We start from the raw sequence: 14,686 nt of genomic DNA, 5'->3' as shown, positions 1-14,686 counted from the left end.
CATTTACACAGGAAGAACATTTCAAGTCTAATCCAACTATAGGATGCACTAAAATAAACATATGGTAACATTAATTTTTACATACAGTTCTTCTGTTTTCTTCACTTTACTGTTAGATTGTAACAATATGTACTAAAAGGGTTACTCTAAGCCAAGCATGTCCAATTAAAGGCTAATGCGGGCCAAATAAACAAGGTTTATGTGGGCCGCAAAAAACCCAAAAACTAGAAACATAGGTTTATTTAGAAAAGTTCGGTATAAAAAAGAAAAGTTTCAAAGTAAACAAAAGAGCAAATTTATTATAAGGAGACGTGCATTTGCATATAACCAATGTTTCAGTCCAACTACCTTGACATATTAAGAAATGTTTGGTAATGGGACTGAAATGGTGAATGTATGCTGTTGCACAGCTGTAAAAAGCAAATGATGTTATCTTGTTGATTTTGAAGTCCTTTGAGTAGGTTCTGCAGTTTGACTGAGATCATCAAACTTAATGATCTCAGCCAATCCAATGCTTTCCTATAGGAAAGCATTGGGCGGCTATTGTGCATGTGTGGCAAAAACCTGCACAGCCAATCAGCATCTCCATGGGGAGCGTTCACGGCCTCCATGCAGACCCTATCTAATACACTGCCCCCAAATCCAATCTAATACACTGCCCCTCCTCCCTCCAAAGGGCCCAATATTTTGAATTTCAAACATTTTTATGTCAGGACAAATAGATTGTTATGAGGAACAAGTAGACTGGACTACCACTTTAGTCACTTAAGATAAGTAGATTGAATTTAAAAAGAAAAATGTACACACCCCAAAATGTACACACCCCTGTAATTCAAAATATGTTCTGCGTATTGAGAAAATGTACCAATACATAGGCTTTTGGAAATAATTTCCAGGTAGTCACTGGACAACCTGCTGCAGTGTATACAGAAACATGGCCCCACAAGAAGCTTGTGCACCAGACTGCTGAGAAATGCTTTTAGGACACAGCACAAAGTGCCTGGAGACTGCAATGCAGACAAACAAAGGTGTAAAATTACCTGTTTACACTGAGAGCAGAGAGCAAGCCATGCAATTAGTTATACAAGGTCAGGTATCTATCCTCTGTGTGTGATAATCAGTGTACAATCACTATTATCCTGATAATGCATTCATGATAATACATGTTGACAACTTGTCCATACCTGGCTTATTGGATTTAAAATCTGGTGCCTGGTATGGGTTGTTCAATTGTGACTTGATCAAGCACATACATTATATACATTTTAAAGGGCACATTTATAAATGCCACCACAATTCGGTACAATTTTTTTTTCACAAAATGTAAAAACCAAAACATAGAAAGTCATAAATGTTAAAGTCCATTGTAATATGTGATGATGCAACATACTCTCAAATATCCAATGTCTTATGGTTATTGATGCTCCTTTTGATTGCGGACATTCATAATATCTGCAATATTTATGTATTTGTACTTAACATCCATCTTTTCTTCAAATAATAAAACGTAAAAAAAAAAAACAACAACCCATGCCAAGGATAATGCAGAAACAATAAGTGCATCTAAAGAGGAATACCGTTTTTTTTTTATATTTATTTGTCCTATTTTAGGGAAATATATCACATGTTGATAGGTTTTCACATATTTTTGTAAATTACCGTATTTATCAGCGTATAAAACGCACCCCGTTTTAAGAAGGAAATTTCAGGAAATTTGTTCCCCCCCCTCATCCCATAGTGTTCTCCACCCTCATCCCATAGTGTTCTCCACCCTCATCCCATAGTGTTCTCCACCCTCATCCCATAGTGTTCTCCACCCTCATCCCATAGTGTTCTCCACCCCCTCCCATAGTATCCCCCCCCCTCATCCCATAGTGTTCTCCACCCCCTCCCATAGTATCCCCCCCCCTCATCCCATAGTGTTCTCCCCCCCTCCCATAGTGTCCCCCCGTCCCCTTGGCCCATTGTGCACTTTCCCTCCCCTTGTCCCATAATTACTTACCTGTCTTGAAGCGTGGGCCGGCTTCACAGCGCGCACTGCGGTACAGGAACTTCAATTTCAGGTTCCGGTTTCCAGCGGGACTGAAAGGAAGTGTGCACACTGAGTGCGCACTTCCTTTCAGTCCCGCCGGAACCTGAAATTAAAGTTCCAGTACCGTGGAGCGCGCTGAACACCGGCCCACGCTTCAAGACAGGTAAGTAAACCTTCACATTCGCTCCATAAGACGCACAGACATTTCCCCTTACTTTTGAGGGGAAAAAAAGTGCGTCTTATGGAGCAAAAAATACGGTATATCGGCGTATAACACGGTATAACTACGGTACATGCCAATTATCAGTGTGTTCCACTGTAAGGGAAAATAAACACATTTTTAAATACACCCACAAATTCATTAAATGAGCCAGATTTGAAACCGTTTTCAAAACTTCACTTGGTCATGCCTGCTTGGCATTCAAGATTTAAGGGTCGTACTCAAATTTGAGATATTTGTATTTAAGCTTCTAGACATGGAATTTAAACTAGTTGCTTACCTGGGCTCAAGTCTTATATGATAATTTTAGTAACACACCACTTAAAAAAAAAAAACAAAAAAAAAAAAAACACATAATTCACACAAACGCATACACTAAGAAAGTTAAAAAAAATACAAGATTTTTTCGCAAGAAACACTGCCACTTTTCATGCGACTATGCTACCATTAATCTCTACCAATCTTACCACTTTTATCAGATTCTAACTACGTATCCTTATCCATCTAACTAAATTACAAGATTATGTATTTTTTATGGTTTCATTCATGAGCCCTAAACTACCTCCAGCTTGCATTTAATAAATTCCCCACTACCTACTAAAACTTATAAAACCTAAATATCCTATATGTATTACATTTGCACATTTTCCATTATGCAAAAATAGAAATAGATCACTGTAAAATGCAAAGGCTCAAAGAATTACATCTGAAGTCAGCAAATTGGCGACACAAGAAATGAGCTTCAATCCTTGCAGGCGCAGGGAGCACTCCTACAAGGGGAAGCCTAGATCTTCTCTCCCTCACTTTGTGCACTCACTAGCCTTCCCGCTGTATTGTAAGCTATATTTACTTTTTATATATACTGTCCCTTGTCTATGCTTACTCCTTCATTCCCTGAGCATATGCATGTGTTCTGAGCCAGTGAGTATGGCCCAATCAAATGCTTTTAAAAGAAGCATTTGATTGGACCTTGCGAAGAAGGAAACCTAAATGGAAAGCTTCGCCCAGCGTTAGATTCAAGGTCATGGGTTTGGTGAGCAAGTTGGAAGAAATATCTGGAGAAGTGGATTAGGGACAGTGAACTGAAAGTTTGATTAAAAAGGGTTGTAGTAATGTACAACATATTGGCATTGCACACACACATTAACAGCAATATAAACACATACAGGAACAACAACATACAGACATTGAACACACACAGAAGAATTGTACAAGCACAGACAGACGTACTGACATAGGGCACGGACTCAGGAACATTAACATAACACATACAGACATATATACACCCATTGTGCACATACAGGAGTACTGACAAATATCCACTGACAATGCACACACAGATTCTACAATAAATACACACTGATATTGTTCACTCAAAACACAATTATATTACTGAAAGTATGAAGAATGGAGGAGTGTCAGGAATCCAGGCATGACGTGAGAGGGCATGTTCCTTCTCACATATATAACAGCCTGACTCCTAGCCCTCTTTGCTAAATTGTACTGTGGATACTGTATTGTTTTACTTAAGTGTGCCTATCCTGCATCATCTGATATTTTACACTCTGCTTGTCTTATCGTTTCTAAATCTGTACTGCCCAACCTTTGGCTTTTCCAACAACGCCTCTGCTCATTCCCTATCTGTACTTTGTTTGGTTAATTTTCTCCAGCTACCTGCTGCATTGTGGGCTCCTTCTGCTAAAACCTTACTAGCCAACCATTAAACAGAGCCTCTGCCTGATACTAGCCAACTGTTAGACAGAGCCTGTGCACGTTACTAGCCAGCCGTTAGACAGAGCCTCTGCATGTTACTAGCCAACCATTAGACTCTGCCTGTCACTAGCCAGCCATTAGACTCAGCCTGTCACTAGCCAGCCATTAGACTTAGCCTGTCACTAGCCAGCCATTAGACTTAGCCTGTCACTAGCCAGCCATTAGACTCAGCCTGTCACTAGCCAGCCATTAGACTCAGCCTGTCACTAGCCAGCCATTAGACTCAGCCTGTCACTAGCCAGCCATTAGACTCAGCCTGTCACTAGCCAGCCATTAGACTAAGCCTGTCACTAGCCAGCCATTAGACTCTGCCTGTCACTAGTCAGCCATTAGACTCAGCCTGTCACTAGCCAGCCATTAGACTCAACCTGTCACTAGCCAGCCATTAGACTCAGCCTGTCACTAGCCAGCCATTAGACTCAGCCTGTCACTAGCCAGCCATTAGACTCTGCCTGTCACTAGCCAGCCATTAGACTCTGCCTGTCACTAGCCAGCCATTAGACTCAGCCTGTCACTAGCCAGCCATTAGACTCAGCCTGTCACTAGCCAGCCATTAGACTCAGCCTGTCACTAGCCAGCCATTAGACTCTGCCTGTCACTAGCCAGCCATTAGACTCTGCCTGTCACTAGCCAGCCATTAGACTCAGCCTGTCACTAGCCAGCCATTAGACTCAGCCTGTCACTAGCCAGCCATTAGACTCAGCCTGTCACTAGCCAGCCATTAGACTCAGCCTGTCACTAGCCAGCCATTAGACTCTGCCTGTCACTAGCCAGCCATTAGACTCAGCCTGTCACTAGCCAGCCATTAGACTCTGCCTGTCACTAGCCAGCCATTAGACTCAGCCTGTCACTAGCCAGCCATTAGACTCAGCCTGTTACTAGCCAGCCATTAGACTCAGCCTGTCACTAGCCAGCCATTAGACTCTGCCTGTCACTAGCCAGCCATTAGACTCTGCCTGTCACTAGCCAGCCATTAGACTCAGCCTGTCACTAGCCAGCCATTAGACTCTGCCTGTCACTAGCCAGCCATTAGACTCAGCCTGTCACTAGCCAGCCATTAGACTCAGCCTGTCACTAGCCAGCCATTAGACTCAGCCTGTCACTAGCCAGCCATTAGACTCAGCCTGTCACTAGCCAGCCATTAGACTCAGCCTGTCACTAGCCAGCCATTAGACTCAGCCTGTCACTAGCCAGCCATTAGACTCAGCCTGTTACTAGCCAGCCATTAGACTCAGCCTGTCACTAGCCAGCCATTAGACTCTGCCTGTCACTAGCCAGCCATTAGACTCAGCCTGTCACTAGCCAGCCATTAGACTCAGCCTGTTACTAGCCAGCCATTAGACTCAGCCTGTCACTAGTCAGCCATTAGACTCAGCCTGTTACTAGCCAGCCATTAGACTCAGCCTGTCACTAGTCAGCCATTAGACTCTGCCTGTCACTAACCAGCCATTAGACTCAGCCTGTCACTAGCCAGCCATTAGACTCAGCCTGTCACTAGCCAGCCATTAGACTCAGCCTGTCACTAGCCAGCCATTAGACTCAGCCTGTCACTAGCCAGCCATTAGACTCAGCCTGTCACTAGCCAGCCATTAGACTCAGCCTGTCACTAGCCAGCCATTAGACTCAGCCTGTCACTAGCCAGCCATTAGACTCTGCCTGTTACTAGCCAGCCATTAGACTCAGCCTGTCACTAGTCAGCCATTAGACTCAGCCTGTCACTAGTCAGCCATTAGACTCAGCCTGTTACTAGCCAGCCATTAGACTCAGCCTGTCACTAGCCAGCCATTAGACTCAGCCTGTCACTAGCCAGCCATTAGACTCAGCCTGTCACTAGCCAGCCATTAGACTCAGCCTGTCACTAGCCAGCCATTAGACTCAGCCTGTCACTAGCCAGCCATTAGACTCAGCCTGTCACTAGCCAGCCATTAGACTCAGCCTGTCACTAGCCAGCCATTAGACTCAGCCTGTCACTAGCCAGCCATTAGACTCAGCCTGTCACTAGCCAGCCATTAGACTCTGCCTGTCACTAGCCAGCCATTAGACTCAGCCTGTCACTAGCCAGCCATTAGACTCAGCCTGTCACTAGCCAGCCATTAGACTCAGCCTGTCACTAGCCAGCCATTAGACTCAGCCTGTCACTAGCCAGCCATTAGACTCAGCCTGTCACTAGCCAGCCATTAGACTCAGCCTGTCACTAGCCAGCCATTAGACTCTGCCTGTCACTAGCCAGCCATTAGACTCAGCCTGTTACTAGCCAGCCATTAGACTCAGCCTGTCACTAGTCAGCCATTAGACTCAGCCTGTTACTAGCCAGCCATTAGACTCAGCCTGTCACTAGTCAGCCATTAGACTCTGCCTGTCACTAACCAGCCATTAGACTCAGCCTGTCACTAGCCAGCCATTAGACTCAGCCTGTCACTAGCCAGCCATTAGACTCAGCCTGTCACTAGCCAGCCATTAGACTCAGCCTGTCACTAGCCAGCCATTAGACTCAGCCTGTCACTAGCCAGCCATTAGACTCAGCCTGTCACTAGCCAGCCATTAGACTCAGCCTGTCACTAGCCAGCCATTAGACTCTGCCTGTTACTAGCCAGCCATTAGACTCAGCCTGTCACTAGTCAGCCATTAGACTCAGCCTGTCACTAGTCAGCCATTAGACTCAGCCTGTTACTAGCCAGCCATTAGACTCAGCCTGTCACTAGCCAGCCATTAGACTCAGCCTGTCACTAGCCAGCCATTAGACTCAGCCTGTCACTAGCCAGCCATTAGACTCAGCCTGTCACTAGCCAGCCATTAGACTCAGCCTGTCACTAGCCAGCCATTAGACTCAGCCTGTCACTAGCCAGCCATTAGACTCAGCCTGTCACTAGCCAGCCATTAGACTCAGCCTGTCACTAGCCAGCCATTAGACTCAGCCTGTCACTAGCCAGCCATTAGACTCTGCCTGTCACTAGCCAGCCATTAGACTCAGCCTGTCACTAGCCAGCCATTAGACTCAGCCTGTCACTAGCCAGCCATTAGACTCAGCCTGTCACTAGCCAGCCATTCTATTACTAGTTGTATAAACATTGCTGTAACATAGCGGTGTATAGCCGCCAGTCCGTGCCCAGCCCGCACTGATAGCAGTCTCACCGGTCCTCCTCCTGTCCGTGCTGCTCATTCTCCATGGTCCTGTTGCTGTACCCCCGCCCGTGCCGGATGTGCCCCCCTCCAGTCCTGCTCGCTGTGTCCCCGAGCTTCCTGCCAGGCACGGACACGGCTACCAGCTGCAGCCAGCTCCACCTCGCCACCAGCATGTCAGTGCGGCCGACCCGCACCGCCCCCGGCAGGACACGGCAGCCAATCAGCGGCCAGTCACAGAGTAAGACGGCGCGCGCTGCAGGCACTCAGCGTGCACAGGGGACATGAGTGACAGGGAGGGTGACTTATTGCAATATACAGACATGGCTCTACTTACACTGAGCTTTATAATGGAGTAACATTAACACCGTGCCAGTTACTGGAATATAGATTCATAATCCTACTTATTACTAGGGAGGAGTCAACAGCTGGAATCATTCAGTAAAGCAGGACAAACCCCAGAGCCAGATACAGGATTCCCAGGACCCTGTGCAGTGTGACAGCCTTTAATAATGGAAATCCACTACTAATTGGCTCTCAGAGTGGATTAACAAATTATTTGGGTTTCATCCGGGGTTATAGCCACCTAGCTTAGCCCAGCACGTTTGAGGGGATAGGGATGGAATTACCGGGTTATGAGGGCAATTAATCTATTCCCAAACCCTGCCTGCCTGACCATGTAAAATGGTGTATATGGAATTACAGATACTTCTGGTCTCCTTGTAACCAAGTCACATCATATCTGTGAATCCAGACCGTTTGAGAGCAAACATTAAATATAGTTCATCCATAATTACCCAAAACTAAAATAGCATCTAAAATCCTTTCAGAACGTTAAGTGCGTAGCCCTTAATTTAACGTATCAGACTCCCGTGGTAATACATTTCAGTTTCTTTCTTCAGGAAGGTGACATCCAATAGAAGATGGAAGAGAAGCAACTGGTAATGCATTCTTGGACATCAGGAAAGAGATCAGCGCCAACGAACACAGCAAAGACCCAAACTACGCATTCTGCTGAATTTGGGACTTCGGCGCTCCAAAATTATGCCAACCAATAGTTTAAATGTTCTGGCCAGAGCTTTAGGGAACAGGTTGCTCTGTTGTGGTCCTTAAATACCCAAGAATGCATTGTATTGTATTTTCTGTTACTGACTTTGGCTTGTTTAACCTTTTCCTGCTTTCTGTTTTCCTGACCTTTTGGCTTTTTTGATTATCCCGTTCTCTACTATTCTCGACCTTGGCTTTCTCTCTGACTTTTCTATATGTTTAATCCAGCCATTCTAGGGCCCGGTAATACGTGGTATATCTCTCTTAGTAGATTAGGGTTTGTGAGTTTTGGGTTCCCTTACATAACTATGACACAAGCTGGCGCGTGCACGTGGAGACCAAGTCAGAGGCTTCTCAGTGAGAAGCATCTGATTAGAGGCTTCTCAATGAGAAGCCTCTGATTGGTTATTTCTCTGTGAAGAGACTGAGAGTCTCTTCTGGGAAAAAAGGGGGAGGGGCTTACAAAGGCTGCTGTCATAAGAACTGCAACTTTTGTGATCTATTTTAACCCCGGAGGGCGTACTATTACGCCCTATTTTAAGCGGCTCTAAACGCCGCCGGGCGTAATAGTACGCCCTCCATTTTTTTTTTACTTACCCGGCAATACCTTGGGTTGTCTACTATTGCAAATGGTATGCCATTATGGGTGTAAATTTAATTCCTGGGCTACTACACAGTCCCAAAGGCAACGTAACCAATCTGGTGAATTTCAATTTCAAATGTAACGTGCTATATTTGACCCTGTAACTTCCCAAAACACCATAAAACCTGTACATAGGGGGTACTGTTTTACACGTGACACTTTGCTGGATACAAATATGTGTATTTTATTGCAGTGAAAGCAAACAGTATTATGACATTGACAGTTAAAATGTCATGTAGAACTAAAAAAATAAAATTTCTTATTTTCTCCCATTTTTTTTCATGTTAAATTATGTTTTATAGCTAAATATTTGATATTAAATGAAAGCCCTGTTTCCCCTGAATAAAATGATATATAATAAGGGGGGGTGCATTTAATATGAAAGAGGTGAATTACGGTTGGACAGATATATAGCGCAAATGCCAGGTTTTGTTTACGTTTTGTTTTGTTCACAACGTGTACATTTGGCTCAGTCCTTAAGGGGTTAAACTATACTCCCAATGAATACACCCATAAAAATATGCATGAATGTATTCATTGGGAGTATATCTACTCAACTGTGAGGGTTTTTTGGGGGGTGGGTTGGAAGAGTGGAGTGGACCTTTAATCAAGCTTTTATGTTGTGCTGCACCCATGCCAGATAAGCTGTGAGGCCTGCTGGCAGAGGAGTGCAAGGCCAGATCATATTCTGCTGTAGAGAGTCTCTCACTTGTACTTTGCATGCATGTAGAATGACCCAGCAGTACTGGACACATAGTACAATTGAGTTTCTGAGATCTTGCATGGGCAGCGTTCTATGGTGATCCAATAGGCCCAGGTAAAATAAATATCGAAGTCTTCTAAAGTTGAAAATATGTCTTTATGACATTCGACAACAGGTGGCCTGACATCATTTAGAGCAGGCATAGTCAACCTTTTATATTTTTTTTCCCTCTTTTTCCTTTCTTTTTCTTCTTCTCTTTTACCTTCCTTATTGCAATGACCAGCAGGAAGACTGAACTAGGTAGCCCACTTTATTATTAGAACAACAACAAATATAAAAAGAATATTAATATATCAGAGGTCTATTTTTCTTTATTCTCTCCGCATTCATTTACTTCCTTTTCTTTTCAAGTACAGAGATCTTGGCTTACCAAAACATCAGCCACTCACTCATTAAACACAACGCTTCTGCCTGTCCCTGCTTTCACATCCATGCATCACCTCCCCTCCTCTGCCTCCTCTTCTGGCGTTTTACATCATCACGCCCCCAATAAGGAGTGCAGTCACGTGCGCACTTCCTTTTAGGCATCAAGAGAAAGTTAGCAAACCGAGGAGCTCATCTCTCTCGATGGCTGGCTAGAGGGAGGCTCGTGCCTGTGTGGAGTATGTGGTTGTGCTGCAAAACCCACCACTGCCCACCATGAAAGCCTAAATCGCCCACTAGTGGACAGTAGGGTCCAGTTTGATGACCCCTGATTTAGAGATTGTCTGGTAGATTGCAATCGAACTTTGGGCCAACCCAAGGATCGAGATATATCGCGCTGGCAGTTTCTGGTTCATGTATTAATCTTCACAACAATGCCCATTTAGAGCAGCCATACTGTTTCATTGCATGTCCATTTCCAAGAATCAACGTTTCAGTCCTACATCAGGACTTTCGTCAGGATAACAGTGCATTACAATAGTAACAGAATATATATCAAAGTAAAACAAATGAAATCAATATTCAGTACATTGGCATCAGCTGAGACTTACCCCTGACTCTGTGTAACGATCACCCTGGGCACCAGAAAATCATGGGCAAAATTGACCTACTTTCATGTATTCTGCAGCTGTCAGGTTCGCTGCTGTGTGCGCCTTGCGTGCCGGCCGTTACTATAGAGATCAGCCGGGACGCAAGGAGACGTGTGTTTACACGTCGTCATGGCAACCAGCCAATCGAAAGTACGATCGGACATCAGGGAGATCGTGTACATGAGTCTGGGGCAATGACATAGTAGAATAACTAGTTACAATGAAGCTGATCGGATCTGCACACATAGTGGAATTGTGCCGATCGAGAATACACACAAGTTAAAGTGTACTGCTAACGGTTATATACATCCAATTCAAACCAAAAAGTACCTGGGATCCACTACCCAATCAACCAACCATCAAAACCTTTCTTAGATCATTGAACCAAGAAACTCAGCACCATCTTACTCAAACTAAGAAACCAAGATCGAACATCACCAAGGAAGAACGTCAAATCATCACCTCATTGGCCAGAGACCCGAACCTGGTGATTCGTCCAGCAGACAAAGGAGGTGGGATAGTCCTGATGAACTACAGTGATTATAGAGAATAAATCTTAACCCAACTACAAGATACCACCACCTACTCCAAACTCACGGCCGATCCTATACAGGCAATCATGCTCAATGTCCAACAAACATTACAACGGGGACTATAGGCAGCCTATATCACAGAGGAACTGTATCAATATCTCCTACAAACAAAACCCAGGACTCTAGTGATTTATACATTGCCCAAAATACACAAACATCCAACCTTACCCCCAGGCAGACCGATAGTCTCAGCAATAGGAGGGGTATTGGAACCCATAGCCAAGTGGCTAGATTTTCTATTCAAGAAACCAGTTGAAGAATTGAAGACGTGTATTAAAGACACACCAAGCCTACTAACACAACTACAACAGCTTACCTACTTAGAAGAAGGCTCTAAATTTATCACATGTGACGTTAAAAGTTTGTATACAATCATTCCACATGATATGGGCATTGATGCAATGAGGCAAATTCTCACGTCATCCCCCTCCTACCTTGGACCACCAGTAGAATATACCTTGGAATTACTGCACTTGGTACTTAACCAAAACTACTTCAGATTTGAACACACATGGTATCAACAAGTTGCTGGAACATCAATGGGAGCAGCCATGGCGCCTATGTACGCAAACAGCTTTATGTACATTTTCGAACAGGAATACATACTCACCCCATTCCACGATAATATACTGTTCTACAAACGTTTTATCGATGATATTATCATAATTTGGAAAAAAGGTGGTTCTACCCCTGAAGAATTGCTGGAATACATCAACAACTCAGACACACCGGTCCGTCTCACAATGAATACAAACGAACAAACAATAGACTTCCTGGACATACGACTTTACAAAGAAAAGAATAAAATAGCGTTTACTCTGTACAGCAAGCCAACCGATAGAAACACTATCCTACATGCGGACAGCTACCATCCAAGGCACTTAAAAAATTCCCTCCCACAGTCCCAATTTATGAGGGTAATTAGAAACAACTCTAATGAAACCAACATGCAACAACAGCTAAAGGTAATGTGGGACAAGTTCTTGGCCCGTGGATACAGTCCCACTATACTACAGCAAACTCTGAATAAAAGCCTTGAGAATACCTCGACACAGAATTCCAAGCTGGAAAGATTAATATTCCCCATTACCTATACGACCATATCTAATCACATCAAGGAATCCACTAACCGTAATTGGCGTATGATGACGAATGACACCAGCCTACCAAGTCAATTCAAACAGCCACCAATGATGTGCTACCGAAGGGGAAAGAACCTAAGGGATCTACTGGTCAAGACTGACCCCACACACTGCTACAATCAACCTACTACCCACTCAAACTTGGGATGCTACAGATGCCTGGGGTGTGTAACATGTAGCCACATGATAGCAAGTAAAACATTCACCCATCCGCATACTGGCAAAAAATACACCATTAGGCATAGACTCACTTGTACCAGCGACTACGTTGTGTACAAACTAGTCTGCCCTTGTGGACTGGCTTATGTGGGAAAAACGGACCTACCTCTAAGAGAGAGGATGCGCAACCATCGATCAAGTATACGCATAGCGTACAGAGACAAGGGATCAGAACTGCCAGTGGCTAAACATTTTTGGCAACGCAAAGAGAGAAGAGTCTGAAGGAACGGGACATGGCTAGCTTGGTATCCAACCTTGTGCAAATGGGGAGTTTGCGGTTGTGCAAATGGACTGTTTGCGGTTGTTTGCGGTGCGTTAAACGGGGAGTTTGGTCTGTCACTGTGAAGCGGGCGTAACCCTTACACTACCTGATCGATAAAACATCATACCTGATGTTTTAAAGCACGTTATTCCAAACAATTTATGAATGTTAGGTGATTTATGCCCTTTATGGATTAAAACCAGACTCTGCATCAACTATGTATTTTTCCATGGGAGTTTTGCCATGGATCCCCCTCCGGCATGCCACAGTCCAGGTGTTAGTCCCCTTGAAACAACTTTTCCATCACTATTGTGGCCAGAAAGAATCCCTGTGGGTTTTAAAATGCGCCTGCCTATTGAAGTCTATGGCGGTTCGCCCGGTTCGCCCGTTCGCCCGTTCGCGAACATTTGCAGAAATTCACGTTCGCGAACGGAAAATTTCATGTTCGCGACATCTCTAGTCCTGATTCATATGGAAATAGGATAATACTTTAGGATGGAATGCTGGAACCATACGAAGAATCACTCTGTCTTCTTGCAGAATTAGAAAGGGGAATTCGCAGGAAAGTGCTCCAGGCTCTAAAATTCTTCTACCTAAAGTCAGTGCCATCAGAAGAACGGTTTGCATTGTTAATGTCAACAGGGAAATATTATATAAAGGTTCGAATGGAGTACCACACAGGGCCTGCAAAACCAGAGGTTAGTCCCAAGGAGGGGAGCAAGACCTCATAGGAGGGCGGAGCTTGAGGATGGCTTGAAGAAACCTTCCCACATCAGGATCAAATGCCAATTTCTGATCCAACAGAGCAGAAAGAGCTGAAATCTGTACTTTCAAGGAACTGAGGCTCAAACCTTTATCAAATCCATCTTGCAAGAATTGCAGAACATCACTGATACTGGGTGACAGGAGAAATTTCATGTACCATACACAAGCTACAGAAGATGGCGCATATCCGATAGTAGGCTGAAGAAGAAGATTTCTTTCTAGCGTGAAGTAGAGTATTGATTACCGAGGTAGGGAAATCTTTACTGGAGAGGCGTTGCCTTTCAATTTCCATGCCATCAAATTGAAAGACTGCGATCATGGGTGAAAGACTGGTCCTTGCTGCAGAAGATGATGATGGTCTGAGAGATATAGAGGGAGGACCCAAAAAAGCTTCTGCAGCAGGAAAAAACAAGGGCATTTTGGTCGACAAGGGATCACTGCCAGAATCGTCACTTGCTCTTGAAGGATCCTCCTCAAAAGGGGGAAAATCAGAGGAGTTGGGCGAAAAACATACCCCAGATGGAATTTCCATTTGCAACAAAGAGCATACTGGTCCTCCACCAAAGAGTCAAAGAAACGCCATAAGAACCTTTCCACTTACCCACCCTGACCCATTTGCGTAAAGGGGGGGAACGACAGAACACAAGTAGCACCCCTGTTAGGGACTGGACATACTACCGCGGACCCAGATAACGTATCTGGATACGCTGCACCGCTGCAGGACTCCATCCCCCCTACTCCCCCTCCCCTCTCTCCCCCCCCCCCACCTTCCTCTACTCAACTTTCTCTTCTGCCCTTTACTCATATACTCTACTTCCTACTCTTCTTAATTCTATCTCTATATACTTTTGGTGATAACATCAATTATAATATGCTAAGCAAAAGTAGGTTATAAACCTACCTAGACACTGTACACTATATAAAGCCCACGTTCGAGGTTGAAAAATGTGACACATTTATTGATTTTTCATTGTTGATTATACATATTGATGGTAAAGCGCTTACAAGCTTTGTAAGATACTATTCAGTTATTGTTTATTTTGGGGGGGAAAAAAAAAACCTTGACACAGAGACAAGAGGACCTACAGCTACAC

The 14,686-nt window shown here is 44.3% G+C and overlaps 1 protein-coding gene across 1 annotated transcript in view; it reads right to left on the bottom strand.

Annotated features, from left to right (window-relative positions):
- Nucleotides 1-7,320, bottom strand: part of NAPEPLD (N-acyl phosphatidylethanolamine phospholipase D) — a 30,018-nt gene extending 22,698 nt beyond the window's left edge. The window contains exon 1 of the mRNA XM_063448146.1: nt 7,158-7,320. Within this exon, the coding sequence (XP_063304216.1) occupies nt 7,158-7,192 (35 nt within the window). The 5' untranslated portion in view covers nt 7,193-7,320. The remainder of the gene's footprint in view (nt 1-7,157) is intronic.
- Nucleotides 7,321-14,686: the final 7,366 nt, after the last annotated feature.

The sequence above is a fragment of the Pelobates fuscus genome, chromosome 3 (genome assembly GCF_036172605.1).
Source record: "Pelobates fuscus isolate aPelFus1 chromosome 3, aPelFus1.pri, whole genome shotgun sequence".
NCBI classification, from domain to species: domain Eukaryota; kingdom Metazoa; phylum Chordata; class Amphibia; order Anura; family Pelobatidae; genus Pelobates; species Pelobates fuscus.
The sequence above is the reverse complement of the archived record's forward strand: the minus strand, read 5'-3'. Positions and strand labels throughout refer to the sequence as shown.